The sequence below is a fragment of the Tachypleus tridentatus genome, chromosome 13, assembly GCF_004210375.1.
Source record: "Tachypleus tridentatus isolate NWPU-2018 chromosome 13, ASM421037v1, whole genome shotgun sequence".
Lineage (NCBI taxonomy): Eukaryota > Metazoa > Arthropoda > Merostomata > Xiphosura > Limulidae > Tachypleus > Tachypleus tridentatus.
In genome coordinates, this window is record NC_134837.1 from 157,545,046 (window position 1) to 157,562,113 (window position 17,068).

A 17,068-nucleotide genomic window follows, 5' to 3' on the forward strand; every position below is an offset into this window, starting at 1 on the left:
GCTAACAGAAGTTCAAAAACCACTGTCAGTCACCTGAAGTTGGCCTTCAAAGTCCTGGTTCTGAGTTATTTCATGTTATGGCCATTTTCAGAAAGTAAATTAATAAAAGTTTCAAAAGACTTGTAGCAAAATTAATGATAACTTGCCAGGATGACTAACGGGTAGTTCAAATAGCAGTGTTAGTCACTTGAAGTTGGTTTATTGTGACCTGAGTGTTACACAGACAACACACTGGTGCATCAGTCTCAGATAAAAGAAAATAAGTTAAAAAACTGTGACCAATACGTAGTCTAGATAGAACAATTTCCTCTTTCTGATCCTTAAGGAAGCAAGATGGACAAAGACCAACATAGGGTTTTATTCGGAAAAGCTTGTTTTCGCGTTGCTCACTCCAAGTCAACTGCCAACTGGTACGGAGCCGAGCCTTGAATACAGGACTATAGTTCATGTATGGAACATGGCACAGCAGTGATAATGCCAGAGCAGATAGATTTAGCTGCTGTGTTGGCAAACTCTTTCCTGCAAATACCAATGTAGCCTGGTATCCAGAAAAACTGGATAGAAGTAGATGTTAAAGAGAAATGGGTCAGTCAGTTTTGAATATTGGCAAGTACAGGGTATGAACTAACATGAAGTGATTCCAGGGCCAATAGAGAACTAGGCGACTCAGTAAAAATAGTACAGTTTGAGTATTGCTTAGCTTCTATGTGATCCAGGGCAAGAAAAATGGTGTACTATTCAGCAGTGAACACAGAAGCTGCATGCAACTACCGAACCACAACAAACCAAGGCAGAACCCACACAGTCACCTGATTTCAAACCATCTGTATGAATAGGAATGGAAGGATGGTTCAAAAGATGTTCAGCAAATAATAAAGTGTTTCCAATCGGAAGATTCCGCTTTTCACAGATGACTTAAAGATAGGTCATATTTGGGGACCGTAAGAAGACATGATGGGATGGGTTGACTAGTGAATACAGCAATGTTATCCAAGGACACACCTAATTCATCCAACTGCACCTGGATACGAAGGCCAAAAGGAGCAAGGGCAGATTGTCTATTCTGAAAAAGTACGGCCCACCGAGGAAGGAAAACACAATTCCAGGTAGAAAGCTTTGGTAAGGAACGAAGTTTCCGAAGCATATAGTAAAGATAGTTGCAAACAGCGGAGATACAAAAAAAGTTCATGACACTTGATGTATAAGCTCTGAAATGGCAAAGTGCAAAAATCTCCAGTGAAGAGCCAAAGTCCTTAATGATGAATAGGATCCAGCATCTTTAAGGCCGAAGTCCTGGTAGAGCCATAGACCAGTGATCCATAGTCAAGTTTCGAATGAATAAGAGCACAATATATCTTTAGCATAGAACAACGATCTGCTCCCTAGGTGGTGGAAGAGAGGACATGGAGGAGGTTCAGTGCTCTTGCACATATGACCCATAGCTGCTTGATGTGTGGTATGAAGGTCAGCTTACGGTCAAAGATAAGCCCTAAGAACTTTGTCTCAGTGACCACAGGCAGCACAACTTTGCCAATATGGAGTTCAGGATCAGTCTGTAGCTGCCACTCAATATACTTCATGTTCAACGACTGACATGAGATGTGAAAATCATCAACATGGAGCCCATTTGCAACAGTGAGAGAGGGTTGTTCACTGATGGCAGTAATCTTTATACTGAAAAGTGTGACACTTAAAACACAGCTCTGAGGGTCTCCAAGTTCCTGCAGAAAAGAACGGGAAAGTGTTGAACCCACAGGAACTTGGAATCTCCTGTCCATTAACACATTTTTAATAAAAATGGGCAAATGGCCACATAACCCATATACATGGAGGTCTCACAAAATGCCATATCTCCAAGTTGTATCATAAGTCTTCTCAATGTCAAAAAATACTGATACAAGATGTTGTTGTTTGAGAAAGGCTTCTCTGATGGATGTTTCAAGTCGAATCAGGTGGTCCATGGTGGAGCAGCAATGTCGTCAGAATCCACACTGGGTGGATGTTAGGAGGTTGTTTGGTTTGAGGAACCAAATGAGATTAGCATTAACCATCCTTCCTAGGGTCTTATAGAGGCAGCTCAAAGTAATTGAACAGTAGTTTGAAGGAATTTTGGGATCCTTTCCAGGCTTAAAAAAAGGTAGGACAATAGCCTGGCACTAGGCATCAGGAAAAACATTTTCTTGCCAGATTCAGTAAAAAAAACAAGCAGAAGAATAGCAATAGAAGCAGGAGATCTACACTATGACCTGTTGCATTATCTATTATCAGGACCAACTGATATAATGCCAGACCAATGAAGGGCCAGATTGAGTTCCACCAGTTAAAGGGGCAAGTATAGTCAAAGAGACAATCAGCTCGAAAGGACAGAGGTGTTTTCTCTGCCCGAGTCTTGATGGTTAAGAAGGTGGAGGAAGAAGCAGAAGTGCTAGATATCCAGCAAAAGCTTTCACTGGATAGAAAAAAAAAAAAAAAAAAAAAGTCAGTTTCTTTGATCAAGTTTCCACTGAGGCACACGGTTTGGGTGGCATCGATCATGGTCAGTCTCTCTCAAAATTATAGGAAAATGATCACTGCCTAGCGAGTTATTCTAAACCCTCCATGAAAAATGGGAGAAGAGTGAAGAGAAGCAAACTGAGAGAGCAACAGCAGTAAAAGACTGACTAGGTGCATGAAAATAAGTAAAAGAACTGCTATTAAAAAGAGAAAGGTTGTGATCAGAGAGCATGTGCTCTATGGAGTGAACCCTCCTATCAATATCAGCACTTGCCCAGAGAGGATGATGTCCATTAAATTTCTCCAGGATTAAAAATGGAAATGGCAACTGTTCAATGAGAGTATCAAGGTCTGATTGATCATAGGTCTCTCCAGGTGAGAAGTAGAGAGAACAAACAGTGATGGTACAACCTAAGGAAACACAGATGGCTACAGCCTCCAAGGGTGTGTCAAGCAGCAAAGATAGGGTGGGCACATACTGATCAACCAACAGTGTCACCCATCCATCACACAGCCTGTCATTTCTGTACAAAGAAAACCACTGAAAGGTGACTGTATCAGCAAGTTTCAGGAATATTTCCTGTAAGGAAATACATACAGGATGGTAGGAAGCAATCAGTGTTTTGATATCCTTCAGATTAGAATGTAAAACTTGACAGTTCCATTGTATCAAGGTGGCCATTTTTATTTAAGTGTAGGTGAATTGGGTGGGGAACCCTTCTGTTTACGACCACATCTTTTTTGTTTACTGCCTTTATTTGAGGGAGGTCTGTCGACCTCCATGGATCCTGCCCTAAGTTGATTGGGCAAGACTTTGTTGTTGGAAGAGGATTCCAGCGACTGAGGATGTGGCGAATGATCGTTTTGCATCTTGAGGTGGGAGAGGAAGATGTACCAGATGAAATGCCCCTACACAGAACCAAAGGAAGTGGATCTTAAGATTTGCTGGAATGTATGTATATTAGGGACAGAGATGGATGTTGAAGTTGATTCATCAACTTTAACCGCTGAGGTCAAGACTTTTCATTTTGTTTGAGAACGATTCTTTTGGAGGCACAGAGAGATCCGTCTATACTCCCACTGTAGTGGTGGAACGATGCAGCAGCATACATCCGAGATGAAGTGGTGGACAGCAACCTTCAAGCCTCAGGATAAGTAATGTTATGAATTATTTTCAAATGCTGCACCTCTTTTTCTTCCAACCATTTAGGGAAATAATGAAAGAAGGATGGGTGAGAGCCATTGCAATTGATGCAATGAGGGTCCTTTCACACTCATAGGCATCGTGGTCCTTGCCACCGCAACAAGCACACGTCAAGGAACCATGACATGATGACTTCGAGTGACCAAACCGCTGACACTGGAAACATCGGAGATGGTTTGGAATGTAGGCCATATCCTGCCTTGATGGTGGCAGGTGGATGTGGTGATGTAAATGTGAGACATTGGTTAGCATTGTAATTCCAATCTTTGTGAGTGGAAATATGCCTCACTGTATAAACTCCTTGGGTGGAGAAACCAGTGACAAACTCTGATTTGAGGATGTTCTTGAAATCCCTCTCAATAATAACTCCTTGTGATGAATTCAAAGTAGCATGAGAGGTAACCTCATAGGTACATCCCCAATTGTCTTTGAATGCAAGAGGAGTTCAGTGTTGAGATGTGGATGTTTCCACAATTATGTTACAGATGAAAGCTTCTTTACTGACTTTGGGAAAAGGGAGATATTTGTCCAAAATATTTGCCTTAAAGAATGTAGTATAAGAAAATGAGGTACAACATGTATTACAGATATTGAAGATTGCTGCTCAAAATCTTCAAGACGTGGCAGTTTACTTATGGAATGTTTTTTTCAGTATTTTAAGTTTTTATTTGGAGGATCCATAACAAAAAAAGGAATATTTCAGTGCCACTGACCCCACCCACCATGGAGTCCTACAAGGGGATGAAATGCAATTCCAAACAAGGACAGTGCAACAATGCCAGGGTTTCATGAGCACTATACCCAAATACCAACATCAGATATAATGTTCACAACACCTGTTGAGAACATCCAGCACTGGTACTTAGTTGACCCTAGCCCAAGTGAACCAGCCGATCAACCCTAGGGGGGGGCCACCCAAAGGCCACCTGTCTACAGAAATTCAAGGCAAAAGTGGTGTGTTTGAGTTGGACCCCTCAACCACCAGGATCCTCACCAGGATTTGACCCTGACAGACAAATATACATGTACCTTTCACACCAACAAAAATTTCTCCTCAGATTTGCATCAATCATAAACATGATTATTTTTGGGAAGGGGGAGGTCTAAGTCTGTGGAATCCTCATATGTATAAACATAAAGGTATTTATACATTGGTTTTCAACAAACCAAAAAGCAAGATAGCCATTCTCAAATGCAACGATGAGGTCTAAAAGTTAACAGCTGAAGCGTCACTAAAGCAAGTGAAATGCAAAGGGGGAAAATAATTTGTTTTATAAACTCTATACATTTCTTCAATTCATGAGCCCAGATGATAAAAATATCATTCATAAACCTAAGCCAAAAATATTTAAGTGTGTTAGGCATTTCATGAAGCTTCTTCAATAATCCCGACAAATTTGCACAATTAAGAACCATAATATTGCTTAAGTTGTAGTCTCAACTTATTTCTAAAGAAAAAATAAAGTGTCAAAAATAAAACAGTTATAGGTTAAACATTATGTAGATGTAAAACCAAAGTGTATCCAGATGCACTTTAACATATACTTCTGAAATGACATTCTGCTATGAGATATGGTTTATCTATATAAGACTACCAAGTCAGTAGAAACTAATAAACTGCTCCAAAAGAAGGTAACTTAAACTCAAGAATGTCACAGAATAATTCATTGTCTCTTACAAAAAAAGACATGTGAACAAATTAAAGTATTAATTTTAAATTCAAAGCAGATACCTTTTCTACTGGACAGTTTAAATTCAAATGTAAAGTACAGCTAAGATGTTCATCATTACTTATCTTAGGAAGAAAATATAGTTATTCAGGTACGATAGTGTTAACTACAGTTCAACAGTACATTGTTGTAAAAAAGCCTCTAGTATACCATTCAAATTTAAAATAATGACTGAATAACAATTATGGGCTTGTTGAATAATAATAGTGTTAACATTTTCATGTTACCAGTTAGCTATGTAACTACTTTTGTCATTTTCACCTGTTTGTTTTTACTTTTCACATCCATGGGAAGGAAACTGTGCTTCATGTAAAGCTGGAATAATGCTTTTTCTCATTTAATTATTATTTTTTTTCTTGTTTATTTGTCCTGAACATATCAGTATTCTAGATTAATTATCTTTTGTTGCTTCCACCCATCAGTAAATTTCACTTATCTTTACATCAAAATTGATGTGAACATTGATAAGACTCTCTGTCTTTGATTGAACCATTAAGTGGTTCTGCTCAGATATTTATCTATGTTTAGAATAGTCAGTCACACTCTTTTGACCCCACATTTCACACTCAAATTAACTCACCAGTGAAAATATAGAAGCTTGATAGTAAAAATGAATAATCAGTGGCATTTAGCAGTCATGTTAACATATGGGTTTGAAAATTAATTTTTTTTTTAGCTTTGAAAATAACCAAAAGTTACTGTCTTAAACAATACATTATAGTTATTTCATCATTCCAAGCAGTGAAATGTTTCACAAAGCATGAATCTTACTGTTGGTGAGGCATGTTTGAATGATTTCTAAGTGGCAATCTTGGAAGTCGCTGATGCTGATTTTGTCTTCCTCTGTTGTCAATGTAACCAGATTTGTCTTTGTTAAATCTGTCTCCATGGTAGCCATTGTTATAGCTCTAAAAAAAGAATAGCACTTACTGCTGTAAAATCGTAATGCAAAAATAAAGATCTTGACACAAGCATTTAAAATAGAACATACCTCAGGGTGATAGTAAAAACTTAATGATTTAGATAACCAGTGGGGTTTGATAATAGTTTGAACAGCCACTAGTCTTACAGGGCATATGACAATTTTTATTACTCCTGCACTTTTTTGTATGTTGATTCAAGAAAATATTTTCCAAGGTAATAATGAATGTGACAGAACTAGACATTAACCTTATTCTTGACAGTAATTGCTCAATAAATGAATAGCCTATTTATAACACTGACCACTTCATATATGCACCAATCAATGATTGTCATCACTATGCATTATGTAGATGTAAAACCAATAATCAACTGACATCTCATTCCAAATAAGGTTACATAAACAAAGAATCCATAAAACCCATAAGAGATTGGAATAAGCCAGGAAAAATCCAAAAGGTCAACATGTTTAAAGGTGTACAGTTATTTAAAAATAAGTACACGTCCTCAGTTGTCAAGCAAAGCTGGTTTGAATATTACACAAAGCTACATGAGGGCGATATATCTCTGCGAGCTGTTCCAAATGCAACAGTGATATATAATATGGAAGGCAGCTAGTGAACACCACTCAGTGCCAGCTCTCTGGCTGCTCTTTTACTAATGAATAGTAGAGATCATCACATTATAAACACCTCTATGGTTGAAAGGGAAAGCATGTTTGACCAAAATCTGAACCTACGACCCTCAGGTTATGAGTCAACCACCTCAAAAGACCAGGCCACACCAGTTCCAAAGCTAGAATATGATAAAAAACAAAATATATCTTTTGTAAAGCTACTTTATTATGGGAAAGTGAGCAGCAGTTTAAAAAAAAGAAAGAAAAAGCAGTTGTTGTCTACATAAAATTCCAATTTTTTTAGCATCATAAACCTTAAAACAGAATCATGGCTCTAATTATTACATCATTCATTATAAATGGTAATAGCATCAGTGGTTGTGATGCTAAGACAAAGTAACATAGCAAGAAGTCAGCAATTCACTGATAAATAGACAGAAAAAAATGTATTTATTTTTTAACTCAGCAATTACTCTACAAGCCAGTTCACTTTAACCACATAAATAAATTTCAAGTTAGATTAGTGCATGGACAGTAAACACATCCTAACTCTTGCATGAGGACAAACAGGATGACTAGTGGAATTTTGGAAGATTGATTAAAATAACAAGGAATGTGGAATTATTTCTGGTATCAGAGATTATGCAATTAATGATAACTCTCATATTATATAAATGTCAAAATATTTTTTTTATAATTAATATTAGGTTGAGGAATAATTCGTGAGCATTTTTAAATAATTTCATTCAGGCATTACATGCAAGACTATACAATACTTCAATGCATGAACACATTACACCCAAAACATTTATTATGATACTTTATTTCATGTAATACCTAGGTATATAGTATGCATTGTTTTAAACGAAATTGCAAGAAATTAAATGCGAAAAGCAGATGGTGTCGAAAATGCTCGATTTTGTCCACTTGACATTCCATTTAATGAGCTGAAAATGAAAGCAAAAATTAAAGACATATGAAAATCAAACACACCATCTATTAGAGCAAAAAATTATCTACCAAATGACATGAAATATTTTGCGAAAGCGTTTCATTTATGAATATATTTTGTTAACTTGAAAAAATGCTCACGAATTATTCCTCAACCCAATAACAAAAAGGGAGCCCATATGTTTGTTTTTTAATTTTGCACAAAGCAACTAGAGGGAAGGCAGCTAGTCATCACAACCCACTGCCAACTCTTGGGTTACTCTTTTACCAATGAATAGTGGGATTGACCATCACATTATAATGCCCCCACAGTTGAAAGGGTGAGCATGTTTGGTGCAACCAGGATTCAAACCCGCAACCCTCAGATTACGAGTCGAACACTTTAACCCACCTGGCCATGACGGGCCAAGCCAATATTAAATAATTCATTGAAATCAAGCGATTAAACAAGCTACTATTATCAAAGCATGTTCAAAATCTGGATAATGGATTAACTACACATTAACTTTCATATGCCAGAATGTATATTTCAGAGAGTTTTCAAAAATCACCCAAGCTCCATTTTACATTACAACAAAATATTTATGAAAAAAAAACGACTCTGTAAGCACCTTAAGGATGTTTAAAACTTTCTTTTAAATTAATATACAAGTATCACCAATAACTGCTGTTATTTATATAAATTTTCGTTTTCACTTCTGTGTTAGACAATTTATTATTCTAAAACTCAATCATTTAACACTCATTCTGTCCTAATGTGACTGATCACTCAAATATAGTTTAAATAATCTATAAAAAAAGTAAAACTGAAACATTCCAAGTTTTATTTCCTAATTGCTAGGTCCAAAGTGTCTTTTACAGCTATTTGTTGCTAATATGGTATATTCTTCTTGTTCCTTTACACACAAGTCTATCTTTTATCCTGAATGTACTAAAATGATTTTAAATTGCAAATGTCTTACCACAGAGAACCACCAGAAAAATATTTAACCAAAGATCAACTAATTTACTGATAGCTATGACTAAGAAAACTTTTTCACTGCCATACTAACATATAAATGCACAACTTAACAGCAGGAATAGAGAAATTTATTTTATCCATGCATGCAAACTAAAATTATATTTATGTTACACCTTTATTGTTATTCACTGCAACATTTACCGTTTCTGGGGTGTTGTAAAGATTTTTCTTATTTTATTTAACTAACTTGGATATGGTACTATTTATCTTGAATATTGTATATTACCCAATAAGGATTTTGTGGCAAGAATAGGAAAGAAAAAAATCATGGGTAAACCAATGAAATGTAAAAAAAGGTTTAAATGTTATTATATAAATGAGAATTTTAAAATTTATGTTTTGAGCAAAAAAAATCATTTTTCCATAAAATTACAAAAATTTAATATTAAGCTGTTAATATCAATGCTGTTCTTGAAGTGCGTCTAAAACAATGCATTCAGCCATAAAATGATCAACAATTTAACCATCACTGTGACAGTCCAAAGAAAACTACTTTATGACAAGTCTCTAATATTACATAAAGGTTTAGGAAGAAAAAAAAAAAACGAATACCTACAGATTATGAAGTCAGTGCTTATGACACATCTGGTAAGATTTGCAATAAAAAAAGAAAACATCAGAAAAACATTCCTAGTATACAGCAATTGAAAATTTACAGATTCATACTTCTAAGTATCAATAAACCAAATGGTTTTGCTTGTATTGCAAAATTCTGAGCACGAAAAGTCATTATAATTGTGTTTTGTTCATTGGCACCATGCAGGTTTTGCTACCTTTATTTAAGTTGCACAATATTCTAAAGCTAAGTATCAGGACCAGAGGATAATGAGACCACAGCTTTCAATTTGTTTGAATGGTCATGGCAATTAGCATGTGGGCCAGCCAGAAGGACTCACAATACATAGCACGTTCCTTGCAATTTTCAAATTGTATAATTAGAAACATTTCTGTATGATTGCTTATTGGAGGTAATGATAAAACAGAAAATACAAAAACTACAAAATTTCTGGAATTTAATCAACTATTTGCAGCCCCTCTCTTTTTTTATTATTATTTTTACAGGTTATACTGATAAACTAGCAAGTTGAAATTTACACAAACATTAATTGAATATTGCATTACATAAACCTTAAAGGCTTTAGCTCTCTTTTTTACACAAAGAATGAAATTGCATCTTCAATAAAACATGCTAATTAGCACTTCCTTTAATTATTCTAATTTTCGTTTTTTTTTAGGTCTGTAATTCAAGGAAATAAAGCAATTAGTCAGCATTTCAGTTATGCTGATGTACAACAAGATTGAAATAGACTGAATTTGATAAATAAATTATCTTAAAAAACTAATTTTTGTGAAAATGTTTTTAACAGGTAGTTTTCCTTTGGGCTTGATTACCCAATAGCAAACAAACTATACTTTTTACTATAGTCTTAGCATCAGAGTCCTGTACACTACTAATCCACGCATTTGTTATCCAATTTCTTTAGTTTGCATCCAAACTGAGCATTATTTAACTTCTGTGAAATAGTTGGAAATACTGCTAGAGGAGTTATTATCCAAAAATGTTTGGAAAAAAACACACAATGGAAGATTTATAGATATAAATTGGATATAAACTAGTTTATTAACATTTTATACATTATATAATTAAAGCACAACAACAACTGGTTTTAGAGAAAAAAATATTACTGCTAGTATCAATTCCAAATATGCTAGTCCCTTCAAAAGTTAAGGTCAAGTCTTTAACTCTAACAAAAGCCATTAGTTTATCAACTCACCCTGCTAACTCTAGGTCTAGCAGATACTTGATCAATTTGGTGAATTGTATCCCTGTATTCATCCATTTTGGGAGATGGACCAGAAGGTGAGGGTGCTTTGGTCATTTCTTCTGAAATTGGTTGGTAAGAGACAGTGGCCACAGAACTAGCATTCAAATACTGTTCTCTAAAACAAAAAAGAAGATTTCTTGCTTGTAAGTTAAGCATAAAGCTACACAATAGAATACCTGTGCTCAACCCACCATGAGTACTGAAACCCAATTTCTAATGTTATAAAACAGAAGGAGGGAGGAGGAATACATTATATTTTAAATTATAAAACCTTAACTTATAAAATAAACTTTCCTTTTAAAAGTTACAATTGTTACGCCTTGTTAAAATAACTTGCGACATGTCAAAAACTTCAATATTCACATTCTTTAAATAAACAATGACAGTTGTAGAATATTTCACTTTGGCCAATACTTGAGCAACAATTGGTTTGACCTAGTGCAAATAACAAATGCAGTACGTTAATGATTTCCATTGACAGTGTGTGTCATGTTATTCAAAGTGGATTCTTTGGTGTTCTTGTATTGTTGTTAACAGTTCATTTACTAATCATTTCTTTTCAGATACATCAAGATGGAAAAAAAAACATCTTTGCACAATGACAAAATTTTTATTTGATACTTCAATCAACTACTTCTGGTAACACAATTACTGCAGTCACTAGTCCTACTGATAATAAACATGTTACCAAAATTAGTTGATTGAAATATCTAATCAAGATTTTAATTACTGTTGTAGTTATATTTATAGTTTGTATTGCAACATACATATATTTAAATGTCATTTTATAGATAATGTTATAATTTATCCATATTTGTTTTTAAATTACATTTTTATTAAATTCCATCCATTACTACGTATGGATCTTTCAAATACTTGCAAATACAGTTGATTGATTGATTTAGTGTTTTATGGCACAAAGCAGCGAGGCTATCTGTGCCAGACATTCGGTAAAAATGTAAAAAAATAAATAAATAAATAAATAAATAAATGTAGTAATAGACATAAATGGAAATGAAGGTAAAACAAAAAAGTATAAAACCAATGTTGACACCTAGTCTACAATGTTAAGATAGAAGGCAGAGTATAAGAAGTTGTAAGGTATTTACTATAGCAAAAAGGTAATGATCATAACCCGCCAGGAAGACTAACAGGTAAGTTCAAGAACCACCGTCAATCACCTGAAGTTGGCCTTTCCAGTCCTGGTTCCAGGTTATGTGTCATAGCAGCTATTATCAAAATGTAAAAGAATAAAAAGTTTTAAAAGACACTCCGCAAAATCGTAATAATGAGTAGCCAAATGTCCAGTAAAAAGATAAAAGTCAAGTAAATGGAGTAAAATTTGTAAAAGTAATTGAAGATAAAAGCAAAACGGCAATTAAAACAGAAAATGGCGTAAAAACCAATGTTGACATCCAGTCAACAAAGTTGTAAAGAACTACCTGTAGCAGAATGGTAATGATCGTAACCCGCCAGGAAGACTAACAGGTAAGTATAAAAACCACCGTCAGTCACCTGAAGTTGGTCTTTCCAGTCCTGGTTCGGGTTATGAGTCAATATGGCCAGTACTAAAAAGTTAAGTAGTAAAAGTGTGAAATGATATGCAGCAAAAGTATAATAACAACTCGCCAGGACGACTAACGAGTAGTTCAAACGGATAGTTCAAACAGTAGCGTTAGTCACCTGAAGTTGGCCTTTCCAGTTCTGGTGTCGAGTTATTTAATGTTCTGGCCATTGTCCAATGTCAAATTGAAGGAGAGAGATTAAAACTGTAAAAAAGGAACCACAATTAAAAAGGTGTAATGAATAAATATGCAACACTTAAATGGGATTAAAAAGGTTAATGGCCATTAAAAAATTAAAAACATTATCAAGGTGGACAGAGTCACCATCACCAATAACTCTGTCCAATGTTACAGACTGACCCTGGGAAAAATATGTTTAAAATATTGCCGTCGTTGAGAATTGTAACGATGACAAGAAAGTAAAACGTGGCTGATAGTGATTTGAGTGTTACACAACCTACACATTGGTGCATCAGTTCCAGATAAAAGAAAACGATGAGTTAAAAAACTGTGACCAATGCTTAGCCTAGTGAGAAAAACTTCTTCCTTCTGAACTTTATGGAAGCTAGATGGCCAAAGTCCAATTTTGGGTTTGATTTGAAAAAGTTTGTTGTCTCGTTGCTCACTCCAAGTGGACTGCCAGCTGGCACAGAGCCGAGCCTTGAAGACAACACCATAGTCATGTACGAAATAGGCATAGGAGTGATGGTGCTGAAGCAGACATATTTAGCTGCCATGTCTGCAAGCTCGTTCCCACAAATACCAACATGGCCTGGTATCCAGAAAAACTGGATTGAAGTAGCTGCTAATGAGAAATGGGCCAGTTGGTTTCAAATATCAGCGAGAATAGGATGTGAGCTAACGTGTAGCGATTCCAAGGCAAGTATAGAACTAAGTGAATCAGTATAAATAGTGCAGTTGGAGTACTGCTCAGCTGCAATATGATCCAGGGCAAGAGATATGGCATACAGTTCAGCAGTGAACACAGAAGCTGTAGAAGGGACTCTGCGTGCAACTACTGACCCATAGCAAACCATAGCAGAGCCCACTGAATTACCTGATTTGGAACCATCTGTATAAATGGGAACTGAATGATTGTTTGAAAGATATTCATTGAATAAAAGACGGTACTTCCAATCTGGAGAATCTGCCTTTTTTAGATGACTGAAAGAAAGGTCACATTTGGGGGCTGTAATAAGCCATGGTGGGATGGGCCAACCTGTGGAATCTGCAATGTTATCCAAGGACAGACCCAATTCATCCAATTGCGCCCAGATGCAAAGGCCAAACGGAGCAGTGACAGATCGTCTGTTCTGAAAAAGTACTGCCCACCGAGGAAGGAAAACACATTTCCAGGTGGGATGCTTTGGTAAGGAATGAAGTTTTGAAGTATATTGTAAAGATAGTTGCAAACGGCAAAGGTGTAGAGAAGGTTCATGAGATTCAATGTATATACTTTGAACTGGAGAGGTACGGAAATCCCCCAGTGCAGAGTCGAAGTCCTTGGTGTTAAATGGGGTCCAGTATCTTTAAGGCCAAGGGTCTGGCAGAGCCATAGACCATTGATCCATAATAGAGTTTCAATCTAATAAGAGCACGATATACCTTTAACATTGAACAGCGATCTGCCCCCCAACTGGTAGAAGAGAGAACACGGAGGATGTTCAGTGCGCTTGTGCATTTGACCCGAAGCTGCTTTAAGTGTGGTATAAAGGTTAGTTTACTATCAAAGATAAGCCCCAAGAACTTGGTCTCCGGGACCACTGGCAGCAAAACTTCACCGATATGAAGTTCAGGATCAGGGTGAATACCCCGTCGACGGCAAAAGTGCATGCATACAGTTTTGGAGAGAGAGAAATTAAAGCCGTTCGCCAGAGACCACTTCCGTACACAATTGAGGGCGGTTTGTAGTTGCCGCTCAATATATCTCATGTTTGACAACTGACATGAGATGTGAAAGTCGTCGACATACAGCCCATTTGCAACAGTGAGAGGGAGTTGTTCAGTGATGGCATTTATCTTTATACTGAAGAGTGTAACACTCAATACACAGCCTTGAGACACTCCAAGTTCCTGTACAAAAGAACGGGAAAGTGTCGAACCCACACGAACTTGGAATCTCCTGTCCATTACAAAATTTTTCATAAACATGGGTAGATGGCCACGTAACCCACATGTATGGAGGTCTCGCAAAACGCCATACCTCCATGTTGTGTCGTAAGCCTTCTCTATGTCAAAGAATATTGATACAAGATGTTGGCGGTTGAGAAAGGCTTCTCTGACAGATGTTTCAAGACAAATTAGGTGGTCTGTGGTGGAGTGCTGTCGACGGAACCCACACTGGGTGGGCGAGAGGAGGTTGTTTGATTCAAGGAACCAAACAAGACGAGCATTAACCATCCTTTCTAATGTCTTACAGAAGCAGCTCGTCAAAGCAATTGGATGGTAGTTTGAAGGAATCTTGAAATCTTTCTCTGGCTTAGAGAAAGGTAAAATAATAGTCTGGTGCCAGGCATCAGGAAAAACATTCTCCTGCCAAATCCAGTTGAAAACAATCAGAAGGACATCAAGAGAAGAAGGAGATAGATGGTGCAGCATGTCATAATGAATATCATCAGGTCCAACAGACGTACTGGCAGACCGATAAAGGGCCATTTTTAGTTCCACCAGGGTAAAGGGACAATTATAGTCAAAGAAACAGTCAGTTCGAAAGGAAAGAGGTGATCGCTCTGCCAGAGTCTCGATGGCCAGGAAGGTGGAGGAACAAGCAGAAGTGCTCGATACCCGGCAAAAGCTTTCACCTAGAGTGTTAGCGATGTTCTGAACATCAGTCACCTCCTGACCATCAGAGAGTAAGATCGAGAGGGGGATAGAATTGTAGTGTCCATTAACCTTTCGAATCCTGTCCCACATGATCTTGGAACTGGTGGTAGAAGATATGCTGGTTGTGAACTTAATCCAAGATTCCTTCTGGCTTTGACGTCTTACCCACCCAGCATGTGCACGGGCCCGTTGGAAAGTAACCCGGTTTGAAAGTGTGGGATATCTAAGAAAAGTATCCCAGGCCCGCTTTTGAGCCTTCCGTGCTAAGTGGCATGCAAGATTCCACCAAGGACGAGGATATCGTGGAAAACGTGTCAAGGTTTTAGGAATACACTGAGCAGCTGCATGTGTAATACAGTCAGTTACCGCTGCTACACAGTCATCTATTGATGGCTGATTTACGATGGCAGGATCGAGTTCTGCGAGAGCAGTGAAAGTGGACCAGTCTGCCTGATTCAGCTTCCACCGGGCACGCTGGGTAGGGTGGCATCGACCACGCCAGTCTCTCTCAAAAGGATCGGAAAATGATCACTGCCTAGTGGATTACTGTCAACCCTCCATGAAAAATGGGAGAATAATGAAGGGGAGCAAACTGAGAGATCAATAGCGGTAAAGGACTGACTAGGTGCATGAAAGTAAGTGGAAGAACCAGTATTGAAAAGAGAAAGATTGTGATCAGAGAGCATCCGCTCTACAGATCGGCCCCTCCCATCAATAATAGCACTTCCCAGAGGGGATGATGTCCATTAAAATCCCCTAGGATTAGAAATGGAGATGGCAATTGTTCAACGAGAGCATCAAGATCTGATTAATCATATGTCTTTCCAGGGGACAGGTACAGAGAACAAACAGTGATGGTATGACCCAAGGAAACACGGACAGCTACAGCCTCCAAGGGTGTGTTGAGTGACAAAGACAGGGTGGGCACGTGTTGATCAACCAACAGTGCCACCCCTCCATGTACTCGACCATCACACAACCTGTCATTTCTGTACAGAGAAAACTGCCGAATGGAGACAGTATCAGCAGTTTTGAGAAATGGTTCTTGTAAAGAAAGACAAACAGGATGGTAGGAAGCAATCAGCGTTTTGATTTCATCCAGATTAGAACGTAAACCTCGACAGTTCCATTGTATCAAGGTGGCCATTTTTAAGAACGGGTAGGTGAAGTGGCTGGAGAACCCTTCGGTTTACGACCACGTCTTTTTTCTTTACTGTCTTTAGTCGGAGGAGGTCTATCAACCTCCATGGATCCTGCTCTGGGTCGGGTGGGCAGGTTTTTGTTATTGGAAGGGGAATCCAGTGACTGAGGACGCGAACGAATAATTGTTTTGTTTCTTGTGGTGGGAGAAAAAGATGTATCAGAAGAAATGCCTGTATTTGAAACTGAAGGACGTGGATCTTGAGGTTTGTTGGAAGGTATGGGAGGAACACAGATGGGTGTGGAAGTCGATTCATCAACCTTTTTAACCACGGAGGTCAAAAGGCTTTTCATTTGTTTTGAAAACGATTCTCTTGGAGGCACAGAGAGATCTGTCTGCACTCCCACTGTAGTTGTGGAATGAAGTGCAGCAGCATATGTCCGAGATGGAGTTGTGGACAGCTATTTCCGAGCCTCAGGATAACTAATGTTATGTGTCGTTTTCAAACGCTGCACCTCTTTTTCCTCCAACCATTTTGGGCAAGAATAAAAGTAAGAGGGGTGAGAACCATTGCAGTTTACGCAATGTGGGTTCATGTCACAGTCATAGGCATCGTGGTCCTTGCCTCCACAACAAGCACATGTCAGGGAACCACGACAGGATGTCTTTGAGTGGCCGAATCTCTGACATTGGAAACATCGGAGAGGGTTTGGAATGTATGGCCGTACCCTGCAAATTAGATAACCTGCCTTGATGGTGGCAGGTGCACGTGGTGAA

At 37.6% G+C, this 17,068-nt stretch overlaps 1 protein-coding gene across 1 annotated transcript in view; it reads right to left on the reverse strand.

The window, feature by feature from the left end:
• The window catches only part of LOC143238836 (uncharacterized), a 41,746-nt gene that overhangs the window by 4,328 nt on the left and 20,350 nt on the right, over positions 1–17,068 (reverse strand). Inside the window, exons 5-6 of the mRNA XM_076479407.1 lie at positions 10,712–10,877; positions 6,199–6,335 (exon numbers count right to left, since the gene is read on the reverse strand). Of these exons, the coding sequence (XP_076335522.1) occupies positions 6,199–6,335; positions 10,712–10,877 (303 nt within the window). The remainder of the gene's footprint in view (positions 1–6,198; positions 6,336–10,711; positions 10,878–17,068) is intronic.